The 14,355-nt window shown below is 29.9% G+C and overlaps 1 protein-coding gene across 1 annotated transcript in view; it reads right to left on the reverse strand.

The window, feature by feature from the left end:
• The window catches only part of LOC132754552 (uncharacterized), a gene marked incomplete at both ends in the record, with an annotated part of 53,394 nt that overhangs the window by 25,117 nt on the left and 13,922 nt on the right, over nucleotides 1–14,355 (reverse strand). The window contains 3 exons of the mRNA XM_060745192.1: nucleotides 2,908–3,036; nucleotides 4,108–4,445; nucleotides 6,556–6,647. Coding sequence (XP_060601175.1) covers nucleotides 2,908–3,036; nucleotides 4,108–4,445; nucleotides 6,556–6,647 — 559 coding nt within the window. The remainder of the gene's footprint in view (nucleotides 1–2,907; nucleotides 3,037–4,107; nucleotides 4,446–6,555; nucleotides 6,648–14,355) is intronic.

The raw sequence follows: 14,355 nt of genomic DNA on the forward strand, positions 1-14,355 counted from the left end.
TGCTAAAGCATCAAGTCGCCGGAAATAAATATGATTGTATTATCATAAATAAAAGAAAATATCAGTTTAATGGTTCGAGTATAAAGAAAAGAGGAACGATAAGTTGAGTAGTGTTTATTCATAAACACGTTTTCATGTACTTGCCACAATTATATCTTTCTTGCTATAAACTTTGTAAAAGAGTTTTATGCAATAAATTTATGTTATGTTATAATAAAACATCATATTTGAAGCAGGCTTGCTTAGCAATTTTGACAAGAAACTGTTATCATTATTAAATAAGCAAGTATTGTTTGGCAATATTTAACCGAGACTCAATAATTTTCGGGAGCTGTTTCGTAAGCTTACATAACTTATTATGATTAATGTTAACGATTTTATTGTAAGTATAATTACATGTATAATTATATCAATTAATACTGCTCGATGGCCTAGTGGTAAGTATGACGAAGTTGTAACCTACATAAAAAAATTAGTAGGTGCAAGTTCGAATCTTGGACAAATCCTGTGTGTAGTTTTCATAAATTGATTTTTATTATATATTTTAACTTTATGAAACATAAGTTGATAAATTGTGTGTTTCATTTCTAGCACTTTTTATTTCATAATTTTGATAAATGGTCAAGTTTTGCAAAATACAAAAAGTATTATAAAAGAAAACATAAAAAATCACTTTTTCGAACCTACAGTCTTCAATTTGAAACTAACTTAGAATCTAACACCTTGTCATTGAGGCTTGTAAAGCAAGTGATATGATTATAATTCTACTTGTAATTATGTACCATATACATTTGAACTCCATATGGTTAACTTCAGAATCCGATAATTACCGACAAATTATTACCGATCATCGAATATTTGCTAAGTGGCTTTGAAAATATATATGCTTAATTATTGCATAAAGCAATGCAATTCTACTGTAAAAGTGGTATCTGCATAAAAAATTATTCTTATGCACTATCGAAAAAAATATATACTATTTAGCTGAAATCAATATTCCTGTCGTTAGTCGTTACATACGATATAGTTAACGTTTAATTGCCTTTCAGTGCGATAAACTATCAACACAAAGATAGTTTATTAGTTTTCTCTGTGTATCCAATACGATTCCGGCCTCTACTGTACTTTGATTCCACTTTTATCAGCTGCCAACCATTCACAAGTTACCTGTATGTCTGTCTTATCAGCTATTTGTTACTATTGATAGATAGATAGATATTTATTCAGGTTAAAACACCAAATAACATAAATTTTATAACAATAACATACAAGGTGTAGCCACAAGATTCTGGGAGAAGCTGTTTTAAATAAATAAGATAAAAAAATATAGAATAGGTCTCATAACATACAAACAACCAGATAATTTAAAAGTGTCATTTCAAATATCATGCATGATTTATTTATCATAAAATAGCAACGCTTGACACTTTGAAAAAAAGGAAAAACATCCCTAAATTCAATGACTTATCCAAAGGGATACGTCATTAATTCATTTTATAAAAAATGTAATGTTGCTTTTTACGATGTCAGTATTTAAATATTTCATTTCATTGAGCAACATTATGGTATGTTTGAATTTTTGAGATTACTGAAAACAATTGTTGTCTTTAATTGTTCAGTAATTGTTATGCTTTTATTTACAGATTGTAATGCCTTCTCCTACTATAGGTATAATATTAAACTGCTACAAATATAGTCGCCGGTTTTTACCGGCGACTAATTACGCACGCTACGCTACTGCAACTACTTTCTGTCCTCTCTGAATGTTATGGACACATTTTGACCCAGAAACAAGTAAATTTTCATTCTTAAGAAAGAGCCAACATTACGTTTATAAAGTTAAATAAAGCTTTTAGAGAATGTCAGGTGATTATCACCTCAGAAAAGTGGCGCTGAATGTGAACTTATTTGTTATAAAGTAGAAAAAATATAAGCAAATCGGTGTTTTGATTTACATACAATACACTTGAACACTCTTACAATACTAACATACTAACTGACAAATTGTTACAAAAACAAAACATTATGACAGTCTATAGGTCCTTATATGATTATGCTCGTGAGATACGGTAAAAGAAGCATTTTTAAGAAACGCAAAATTATCTTTATACAACGTTAAATTCAGGTATTAGATATCTAATTGACAATGCGTCAATGGTCTAGTCACAAAAAAATGCATTAAACTTTATCGCTTTTTTACACAAATACGAAAAAAGCAAAGGTTTACCATCTTGTTTGAAAAATATTAATAATGCAAGTAAATCTTTGCATTAGTTTTATAGATCAACAACACCAAGTATGATTTCATCAGTCAAAGATAAGTTTTATCTGTATCTAACTTTAGTTGTTGTATGAAACAACCATAAATTTGATTTCAAACAAACCAAAGCATAAATGCATATCTGAACAGAATGCAAACGCTCATTAAAATAAGTATTTGTTGAACAAGTAGAAATGAGCGCTTATATTGTTCATATATCAATGGGGGCATTGTCATAGTTCAGAAACAGTTCTTATCAGTTGTGCAAAAATTAAGGACTGTTTACCATCTTGAGTTGGACATTTTAACAATTTAATTTGTGATACTACCTTCTTTTCACTCATTTTAAACTAAACAGTACATAATTATTATTCAATTCAACTCTGTTTTCATACACACTTCTAAACCTTTATTTTTTATGCATATTATTTCATTAAATCCATCCATAACTTGTAGGTAAATATTTGAATGCACCGTATTCGATTCAATGCACAAATTAAATTCCCCGTTATGAAATTGGAACGTAGAAAGAAAAAACGATCCTTGCAAACGTATCCATTTAAAAAATTCATTGTATGTACATGTGTGTTTTATAATCTATACATACATGCATGTCACATTGAAAAGTGGAAAGAAGACGAGATTACCCTGTTCTTGTATTCCTTGAGGTGATCCTTATCCGTGCCAAAATATAAACTGAAAGTGGTCCATCTATCATGATCTCTGGAAAAGGATACACCAACTCCTTCTATTTTTGTTAATGAAATTAGATCCACCTAGATGAATTAAGATAATTTGTACTGAAATAAGTGTGTTGACTATTGCTGATGCATCTCAATTTAAAAAGAATCTGGTCCATGATAGAAGATTTCTTATACCATAACATAATTATGTTTAAAATATTTTGCATCGCATGTGAGAAAAACAAGACATATAGGGATGTTGTTTGTCAGTGTAAGATACACGACCCAGGGGAAAATTTCAATTTGTAGCAGATAATTAACATTTCTACAACAAAAAATTATTATTCATAACATTTATTTATGATAAATTACTTAAGAACGACATTTGTTTTTCCAGTAATAATTCATGAAATTATTCAAATTTAACATTTTAATTGTTTTTATCAATATTTGAAACGCTTACCAAAAATGTGCTTATTATAGAACAATGCATTTTAAAGATACGCTACCTTAATCCTGTATGCTACATGTATTACCAACTAACAAAAATAGTGCAAGTATGGCATTGAAATAGTTAATATTCCTGTGAAATTATTAACTGTGAAATATATTGTTTAGTTATACAATCGTGTGACGAAAGTTGGAATCATATTCATATCATTATCCGCCAGTTGGCTCGACTTGCTTGTACATTATTGTCAAGAAACGAAAGATTCGTCTACATGGTATATGAATTTGTATTTGAAACTTAAAAAGAGGTGATGTTGAATTCTACCTACATATTTTTGCATTGCTATATAATGAGCAAATTTTCGGTCGGTTTATAGATTCTGAAATACGTTTTTCATACAGACAACAAAATTTAAGAAAATATCTTTTACACGGGGAATTTCATTATCGAAAACATTAATTTATCCAGTTATTTTAATTTATAAAAAAGCATTATATCAACCTGGCATAATTTAAGAATATATATTAACTAATTATTAGCCATTGGGAACATTGCTTCATATAGTTATTATTTTAATAGAAAATATACATCGACATACTTAGGAAACCTTTTTTTTAGTTAAATCATGAATAATCATTAATCTATGAACACATTATCATTGTTATCAGTTCAATTTAGTATACAAAAAGTACTTAAGAATGAAATCAACAAACCAATATCCAAGGTGTCAGGTCTGTTAAGTTCTGAACCCAACAAATAATCCTGGACCTCTCTTCTTGGACCTCATCTTGTACCTCATCTTGGACCTCATCTTGGACCTCATCTTGTACCTCATTTTGGACCTCATTTTGAAAATATTTCGTTTCTTTTTTATATCCCATGTTGTAACGGTGTCTTCTTGCCTTGTGCTTTCGATGTCTTTGAAACATATAGGGCTTGTTAAAAAAAAAATCCCTATCAGAAAAACGTTTAACTCGAGAATATGAAATATAACTGCCCGATACCTGGGTCTCTTGTACATCAATACTTTCAAAACATGGCTCACCGTTTTCTAAAAGTAGGAGAAATAAATATAAAAATAAACTGAATCAGAAAAACAAGAATTTCACAAATATACTTGTATAATAGACTTAACTAGCTTATATCCGAATGTATGGTAGCACAGATGTTACATTTGCAGTATTATTTTACCTTTTGGCCATAATTTTTTATGTGATAATAAGATTATACCTTGAGGCTACAAGATAATAAGTGGTGAACACAAGTTAATTAGTCGTGGTCACAAGACAAAATAATACTGAAAATGTCACCTCTGTGTCACCATAAGAATGTCACATCACATAATAATGGTTTATTGAAGGACTATATTCATTTAATAGTAATAACTTCTTTTTATAAATATTACTTTTTTTGTATACGTTTGTAACATGAAGCAGACGAGTGTTCCCTGTATGATGTAATTAAGGATGTAACATGGATAAAAGTGAATTTTTGTATATGTTTATAATTATACTTCTTTATTTCATGCTTTCCAGTGTTTTATTGTAATATATCAGTTGATTACATTCTGATAAACCACTAATGAAATTTATAAAATATATTTTTCACTGTAGCTGGACTATATCTGAATGCGGATAAAAAGAAAATTTAAATAAACGGAATAACAGGCAGAAATAAATGCCGTCATATGTTAATTTATTTTGCTTCTTTAGGAAAAGAAAGTCGATGTCACCAAAGACCATGATAAAAATGTAACAAAATTAGAGAAATTGTACAGAACTATATTTCAAAATTGTTGATGTGACGTCATGATGTGATGACGTCACAAAGGAGAATGCGCGAAATCAGTAAAAAAAAACCTTAAAATCACTTAAAAAGCATGAAATAAAAAGAAAATTTATTTGTTTTACATATAAGTTTGAAATATATTACATTCGTGAACACCAGCTATTATATTTTCACTCGTGGCTACGCCACTCGTGAAAATATTATATCTGGTGTTCACTCAGTGAAATTATATTTTAATCTTACATGCAAAACAAACAATTATCCTCTAAAAAACAATTTCATCACATCCATTATGTTAAACATTTACAGCAAATGTTTGTATACATTATAATTAAATGTTAAACTAAGCATTCATTTTTTATTGAAAAGAAAAACTGGCTTAGATTGTATCTAAAATAAATTCTTATTACCTCCCTTAATTTACATGAAATAATTAAGTCGGAAATATCTTTACAAATAATGCTTTTTGAAATATACAAAATTGATAAGTTTTCATTTGAGCATCAGATTTATGACATAAAACCATTAAAAATTTGCGCGTCAATGTCTTTAACATCTAATAAGTAAATAAGTGACCCAGTTAGCAGTATAAAAGACACATTATGCCTAAGAATTAAAAAAGTTTTTACTTATTTAGAAAGGGTTTACGTGAATTTTATAATGTCTCTATAACCGTTCAGAGAATGCTACATGCTTTATTTTTGAAGAAAATAGCATAAATGTGAATCATTTTGTCATGAACAAAGTAGTATTTTGACTTCAATACAGAATACTCATTCACTGTAACTGTACTTATTGCCCAAACAGCTTCAGATGAAAAAGACGGTTCAGGTAATGGGCCAATGAATAACTTTTAGGATACTATAAAAGTACACCAATATTACAAAACTTTGGAGAAATAAAACTTAAATAATTTCTTAGCCATTACGGCCTTTAAGTGAATTGGTCAATAAAGGAAGGTATGTAATAACATAAACAATCATGTAAATAGTATTAAGTATTGTACGTGACAACAAACCACGAACACATTATATATGAATATTGTTGGCAAGTGTCATATTTTACATATCATAGCAAATAATAAATTGTAAAAAAATATATTATTATTTCTTAACAGTATCACTGTTTTATATACTTAATATCACTAAAACTTTCAATATTATCCCAACGAAATATGTTATAAGAATATCAAAATGATGCATTTCTATTAATTTTATCAATATTTGAATTACACATGTACATATGGAAGATGTTCCCATTGCAAACCAATCAACTTTAATACTAATGTTCTAGCATGTAAGAACATGGTATAGTAAAAACATCACCCTACACAAAATACTCTGTCTTTTTTTATTTTTAGATAGTATACGTACGTGCGTCTATACTTGATATAAATATCTTATACGACACTTTCTCGTATATCCTTTTATCGAAGTTAAACCTGAAAAATCGACCTCGTGTCCTCCTGAAATTTGACGATTTAATAATATAAAACTTAATATCGTTTAAGAGTCATGATAGCCATTTTTTTAAGATGTTTAAATAATACAGACCAGTCGTAATAAAAATTTGGTAAAACTTATTTCTTCAAAAATGTTTTCTCGATTAAGTAAATTATTAACATTTTGAGAAAAAAGGTCCTCCTTCTTGCAGAGTTCTGAAAAGTCAATAATAAAAGTCGATATTAAAATGTGTCGCCTAAATAACACCATACTTTTATGTTATGCACTGCCGGTTACGTCACATTAATTATATGTTCGTTGAAAGATCTAAAGTTACTTCAATTTTAGCATTCCTAATGCAAAGACGAGTAATTTTAGTCATTTTTATATTCTGCTTTATAAATGATAAGGGAAAATATGTGTGTGGATAAATATCATTATCCACCAAGCAGTCGATTATGCAGATGACAAAAGATGTCATATAATTTTGCGATTTTAAACATAATTTGTAACGTAAATTATAATTAAAAGGGTGTTTCTCTTTCTCTCACTGTTATACTTTCTTTTCTTTTGTGCAGTTATCTAAAATGACGCAGAAATGACAATATATTTTTAGTATTATAAAAATGTATATGCACAAGTTTTATTTTTTTATTTTCTACATTGTTCTATGGAAGCGTATTGTGATCAAAATCACGAAAGTGAAAGGCTTTCTTGAAATGTTAAATTTGACTTATTTCAAAGAGGTGTCATGTTTTATGAATTGTCGGAATCGTAATTAAATCAAACAATATGTTAACTTCATGTAAATAATAAAACGTATTTTGTAAAATATTATGCATTTCTAAACGAAACCTATATATTGCAGTATATAACATGAAAATAGAAAGCGTATCCAAACATGGTGATATCAAGCTAAAACTACTGCCTATTAGTCAGGAGGTTGTAACTGGTACTTAATATATCACTTTTACTTCTTAAGAAAGTTTGATATCTTATGTTTATAACATTTTGTTATTCTATCAATCTAGACAATTTGGATAAGTCTGATAATCTAATTCTATTGTCAAAATAGAATAGATTTCATCTACCCAAATATTTAAAAAAACAAAATTTACTTAGTTTTAAGGATGGGATATTCGGAAAGAAAAATAAAATGAAGTGTTAACAGACCATACTTCAAAATTGCATTTGATATAGATTTTAATCTGATCTATTCCCTTCTTAAACCATTTACAGGTGTAGTTATCTTTTAAATATATTAAATTTGTCTCAAGTGTTTTCTTCCGGAATGCTGTTGTTTAGCTTGATAATCTACCCTCATGATACCATAGCCAGTTGTATATATATATTTAATTAATGTTTTCCATGTTGATTTCAGCATTTATAGAAGAATTGTTGCGTAATTAGTTAGAAGATAGATGTGCACGTGACTACTTCACAAATGGGGATCGATTTTGAGAGGAAAATGGCATTTTAGATACTGTATTCCTAGAAATGTTCGCGGATACAATATTTCGCGTTTTTCACAACGTCGGCATTTTCGCGGAGACAAACTTTCGCGGAAATGTAGTAACCGCGAATTCCGCGAATGTTAAGTCGCTACGGCCTAAATCACAGTTTTTGGAGGCTACGTTTTTTATGCATGACCTTGCCTGTTGGGTGCTTTTAATTATTTTTTTTCTTGACAAGTCGCGCCTAAAGCGCAACGTTACTCGATACATTTTCATCTATTGACTAGTCGAACAAGGTCGGTTGTTCCGTGAACAAATTCATATTTCCATACCTTTTCCATTATGTTATTAAGTAAGATTTAGTCAGACCCGTCTTAGCTTTGACTCTTATTTGAATCATAACTGACTTTATCTTCAAAATGTCGATACGTTTTTTTTACACATTTTTACACATTATCGGACTGTACGTAGCTTTCATTATAACATGTAGCACTTGATCGCTATTGTACTTTCAACGGCCTAAATCACAGTTTTTGGAGGCTACGTTTTTTATGCATGACCTTGCCTGTTGGGTGCTTTTAATTATTTTTTTTCTTGACAAGTCGCGCCTAAAGCGCAACGTTACTCGATACATTTTCATCTATTGACTAGTCGAACAAGGTCGGTTGTTCCGTGAACAAATTCATATTTCCATACCTTTTCCATTATGTTATTAAGTAAGATTTAGTCAGACCCGTCTTAGCTTTGACTCTTATTTGAATCATAACTGACTTTATCTTCAAAATGTCGATACGTTTTTTTTACACATTTTTACACATTATCGGACTGTACGTAGCTTTCATTATAACATGTAGCACTTGATCGCTATTGTACTTTTAACAAAGGATTACACCTACTCCAAACAAATAAAATCCAAGTCATGCAATGTTCGCAAACTGTAAATGCGTTTGTCAACGCCGTGACTAGCAAATAACGTCAATAAGCATGTTAATTACTAATAATTGATTTTTTTCTTTTTCAGCGTGCAAACTAGTATCAATAACATACATAAATAATTCTTTACACATTTCTATAACACCTGTGTTTATATGTTGTTTTGTGTAAGTAGATTATAATAAATATTCTGCACTTTTTACATTTTTATGATATATTTGGTTGGAGCTAGAAATGTTCGCGGATTTGTTATAAGTGACATATTCGCGGCTATAAAGATTCGCGGAATCATGCCTACCGCGAAAACCGCTAACTTAAAATGCGCGAAATCTTTTCTAGGAATACAGTATATCTTATTGAATGAATGTGAACAAAATAATTTGGTGTCTTTCAGGTGGGTTAATACAACAGAAAGTGATATACCAATACAAATTTACATCATTATCTCACAGCATTATTAACGATATACTAATTGCACATACAAAATGGTTTACTCATACCAACATTATCTAAAGCAAGGCGTTCCCCTATTATGTCATTTCAATACTATCATTTTGATAATGTTTTTGGATTTTTATATATCTTATTTTCAGAGGAAATGTTAAACATCGTATATTAGTATATGGGAATTTTGATTACAAAAAAGTCAATATTTAGCGAGAGGTGACAGCATGAGGCCCGGCCTTATTCGTTTTGTCGAACATAAATTGATACGCTGATTGGATGTTTCAAGAGTTTTCCATTTTCAAGTTAAGAGAAACTAAATAGGCCCTGTTTGAAAATATCTAGCATTTTTTAAAAACACATAAACAGGTAAATCAAAGAAAACTGTTTATATTCTAAATACACTTTTGCTGTAACAGATTAAGTTTCGTGTGCTGCTGTATAGATAATCTTTCTACAAGGAATCCACACGTGAAAAAGCTAAATCTTTTTCTTTTAAAAGTGTTTTATGTTTAGTGTACTCTTAAAATTTTCAAAAACAGTACATTTCTCATTGACTAAAATATTACTCATCTTTTACTTTTACATTCTGGGAGTAAGTAAAATGATAAGAGATTTTTTGTTGGTTTTCGTGTGCCTTCAACACTTTACAGGTCATATAATAACTTTCAAGATTTACTGGTGTCATGGAATACGTTAAGTGTGTCTTATGTGTTTTTTTAATCGACTACAACCACCAATATTTAATAAACTAGTTGGTGATAGCTATGTCACATAAAAGACTCCAAAACCTAGGCAGTACTCGAACCTACAGTGGTAAGAAGGAAGTGTTTTGAAGTCAGGGACCTTAAACACTCGACCAAAATTGACGATTAAGTTTTTGTATGGAAGCCAAGGTGCCATTTTTGGCACATTATAATGTTTCACAGTCAGTGCTTCTTTTACGTGATAGGTTATTTACACACTTTAATTCAGTTATGACAATATATTATGATATATGATTACTAAAGAAAAAATGTATCCATTGCAAAGGCTTAACGTGCCTCATTTATGTATCATAATGACTTATTTGTAGGTTATTAATATACATGTAGAAGAATAAATCAAAACACAATCCTACTTTACACTATAGTATCTGCATTTTCAGTTTTACATAAAATTATTCGCTTATTTTAATTATTATCTTATGTTGTAACAACTTTTAAAGATGCAATACACGTGTCTCTGTGAAAAGGGATCAATAGCACCGACTGCGAAAGTGGAGACATAAGTTTAGCATTGTACATTGGCAGGGCAATATGCATATGTGTAGTGTTGTCCGACTTTATGGATATGATAAAATAAAATTGAATTTTTTTCAGTGTATTAACGTGAAGAAGATTCATTTTATTTTAAAATGTCTTTTTATAATAAATTTTATACATACATTTTATATTTAATAAATTTTCAGAAAAGTAATGCAAATACAATGTTTATTTTAAATGATAATAATGTATAATTATTTGTTTAAAATGCATTGGCATATTGTATTAAAATATCAACTTGGAAAGATTCTTACAGCTACCTTTCTTAGTAGAGCTAAATTATTAGAACATTTCATGGAATCTCACTTAAAGTAAAAAAAGAGAAGATCTAAACATTAATGGGTGGGCTAATGTTTCATACTAGTATGAATGATAATGTATAAATTATGTAGTGTTGCGGCTTTTTTATGTAATGAACTTTTGTAAGTGTTTTAGATTGAATAAAACATGCTTGTGTTATTATGTGTTACTTTTTAATGACCATATTTCCGTAGTGTAAGTTAAAACTCACATGATTTCAATACGTGACATTTTAAGCATTTTACACTTCGAATTTTTTGAGGACCTTTTTCTGTAGCAACAAATATATAATAGTTAACAAATATGCAAATTTCTTTTTGAAGGACTTCGTTTGAGGTTGGGTCCTATTTATTGCTGAAATGCTATATTCTTAAACCCGTATCATTAATTTTGCTATTACATTGAGCTTACGTTAAAGCAGCCTTCATCTTTTCTAAAGGTTAAATATGTTATTCTTAGATACATCGTTTCATATAATTGTAAAACCAAAGGAATTAAGGTGGTAAACGAAAAACTATAATCTATATACCTCCGCTCTCTTTAGTAATATAATGCACTTGCCCAAGATAAAGTTACTGAAATACTTAGTTTGAAACAATACATAATTGTTTTTCTATCAGAAAATAAAAGCTGATGGCCGCTTATACGAATTGTTTGATGTGTGGATGGTTCTTGTTTAAAGTAAAAAGGAACAATTCTTAATAACATATACTTTTCTGAAACATTTGTCAAGAATCTGAATTTGTCCAATTCTAAGAAAATGTATAATAATTCAAACATAATTATAGTTAGGCTTCAATAACATGACCCTTAAAATTTCATTTAAAACATTATGTATATCTTTATTATATGTGTTAAAACTAAGAAAGACGAATCGAAATGATATATCTGCAATATTTGGTATTTCGAATATTAAAGTGAGTCTTGCATGTTTATATCTACATTTTATCACATCACGATATATCAAAAATACAAATATATTATGTGATGAAAAACAGCAATATAGATCTGATATTGGTCACTTTTGTGCAAATTTAAATTATATGATAAATATCAATGATTAAGAAATGATATGTTCAATATTTATTAATTTATCGTTACGTAGAACATTCGGAGAACAATTGATGTAATGTGTGTTTTTCCCATTATTAATAGATATATTAGACAAAGTAGTTATTTAACGATGTGCTGAATAATTTCTGTTAAGGTTAAGGAAAGTGTACATAAGTATTTTGGATGCTATCTCAAAAGTTCTTTAAAATTTTCAGAATTTTGAATTTCAGTGTAATGTTGTTAGTGCGCATACGTGAAAATGGTGGTCAGAAAAATTTAAACTGTTACAAAAATATAAATAAACTTGGTAAAAAGTCAGAGAAGAGGAATGCTGGATGTTCAAGATCACAAAAGAGATCTGTTTCGCAAATATCACCAACCCTACTGAGCGAAACTCACGAGGTAAAAGATTTGCTAAGTGCGAAGTTTCACCCATTACTATAATATCTCAACAGGGATATGCACATCAACTAATGAACGCTAATGAACACCAGGCAAATATGAACTGAAGTCCCCAAAATTTAAACATGAACAATGGGTATGCACAGTAGTCTTCAAAACCAGTCGTATCACAAGCCTTTACGTTATTCGTTTACAGCACCTGCTCAACAGCCAATACACCTGTACCCCCTAGTCCTAGTTATAACCAAATGATAAAGGATAAGCTTGAATCAATGGATCAACGGTTAAGATTAGACAAAATTTAAACACGGGTGATGCGTATTGACGAAAAAGTAGAGTCTTTGGATAGACGAATATCTAGCTTGGAATCCGGTGTGAATGAGCAACGGCGCAAGTTAAATGAAATAGAAGCATGTCGCAATTATGATTCAATCTTCTGTGACACTCTTAAGCAAAAATATGACCAAATTGAAAAAACGATAAGAGAGAGCAAAATCCAAAATGACAGCGTTCGTAAAATCGTTGACACTCTTAAATACGAAAATCAGTGGCTTTATGAGGAAGTGGTCGATTTGCAAGCAATATCAATAAGAGACAATTTGCTATTCTTTGGATTCCCGGAGGAAAATTTGGAAGATATCCGATATCGATTTTATGTAAAGAGAGAGTTTTGAATCTGTGGATGAAAAACAAAACAGAAATAAAAGTGCGCTTATTTATAACATTTTTCAACTGCAATATCTAGAATCATACAATCAAAATTGCATATTTTGGGCAAAACATGTTAAATCGCTTCTTGATTCTCTCGGGTATGGCTATATTTGGTACACTTTCAACGACGATATTTCTATGAGTTTCTTAAAATGCAGATTTAGAGATCAGTTTAAGCAAGAACGGAGTGGCTCTATTCGCAGTATGTCTAAACTTGATTATTATGTGAAATTAAAAAAAAAAAGAATTTGGTTATGAAAACTATCTCGATTTTATTGAAAATGACTATTTGAGAAAACTATTTACTTGTTTCAGGTTATCAGCGCACTCGCTAGCTATCGAAACTGGGAGATATATAGGAACTGATGGAACATATAGAATTTGTCGATATTGGAATTGTAATGTAATTGAGTCAGAGTACCACTTTCTAATGACCTGTCAAAAATATTCAAATTTTCGTACCAAATACATGCCTCATATTTCGTGGCCAAATCTTGATTTATTCAGCCGTATGATGGGTTCAAATAAAAAGAAAACGGTATTGAATATGTGTAAATATTTTAAAGAAGCATATACTGTTATATACTTAGCATGTATACCGGCTAAACAATACACATTAACAGTCATCTGGTCGTCTCGCCTGTTTAACAAACTTGCAAAATAGTTTGATCTGGGTTATTAATTGCTATTGATGTCTTCTACGGAAAAGGAATGTGGCATCCTGAGACAGAGGGCCAAATGCATCGGTTCGTGCATCGGTATTAAGCTCTCGCGGTGGCACTTCATTAGCGAACTTAATGTTCAGTGTGCCTTTGCTACACCTAAAAAGTGTTTGTCAACAAAAAAACGGACATGAAATAGCTGTCATTTTTCTTCTGTTCTATATGAAATGTATGTAAATTTATCACAAAAAAACCACACCAATATAACCTCGTTTTCTTTAATTTCCAGAGTCCAAAAGGTTTATCAAATCAACATCACCCCCGTTCTAGTCATGATTTCATTTTTATAGTTAAAACACTCCAAATCAAATCATTGTTGTAACTATAGTAAAGAGTTTCTGTCAACGTATCAGAAAAGGTGGGGTGGCGTAAAAGGATCATTACACATTGTTAAGAAAAATATTGATT

This window comes from Ruditapes philippinarum, unplaced genomic scaffold (assembly GCF_026571515.1).
Source record: "Ruditapes philippinarum isolate M1 unplaced genomic scaffold, ASM2657151v2 ctg5604_1_1_1_1, whole genome shotgun sequence".
Lineage (NCBI taxonomy): Eukaryota > Metazoa > Mollusca > Bivalvia > Venerida > Veneridae > Ruditapes > Ruditapes philippinarum.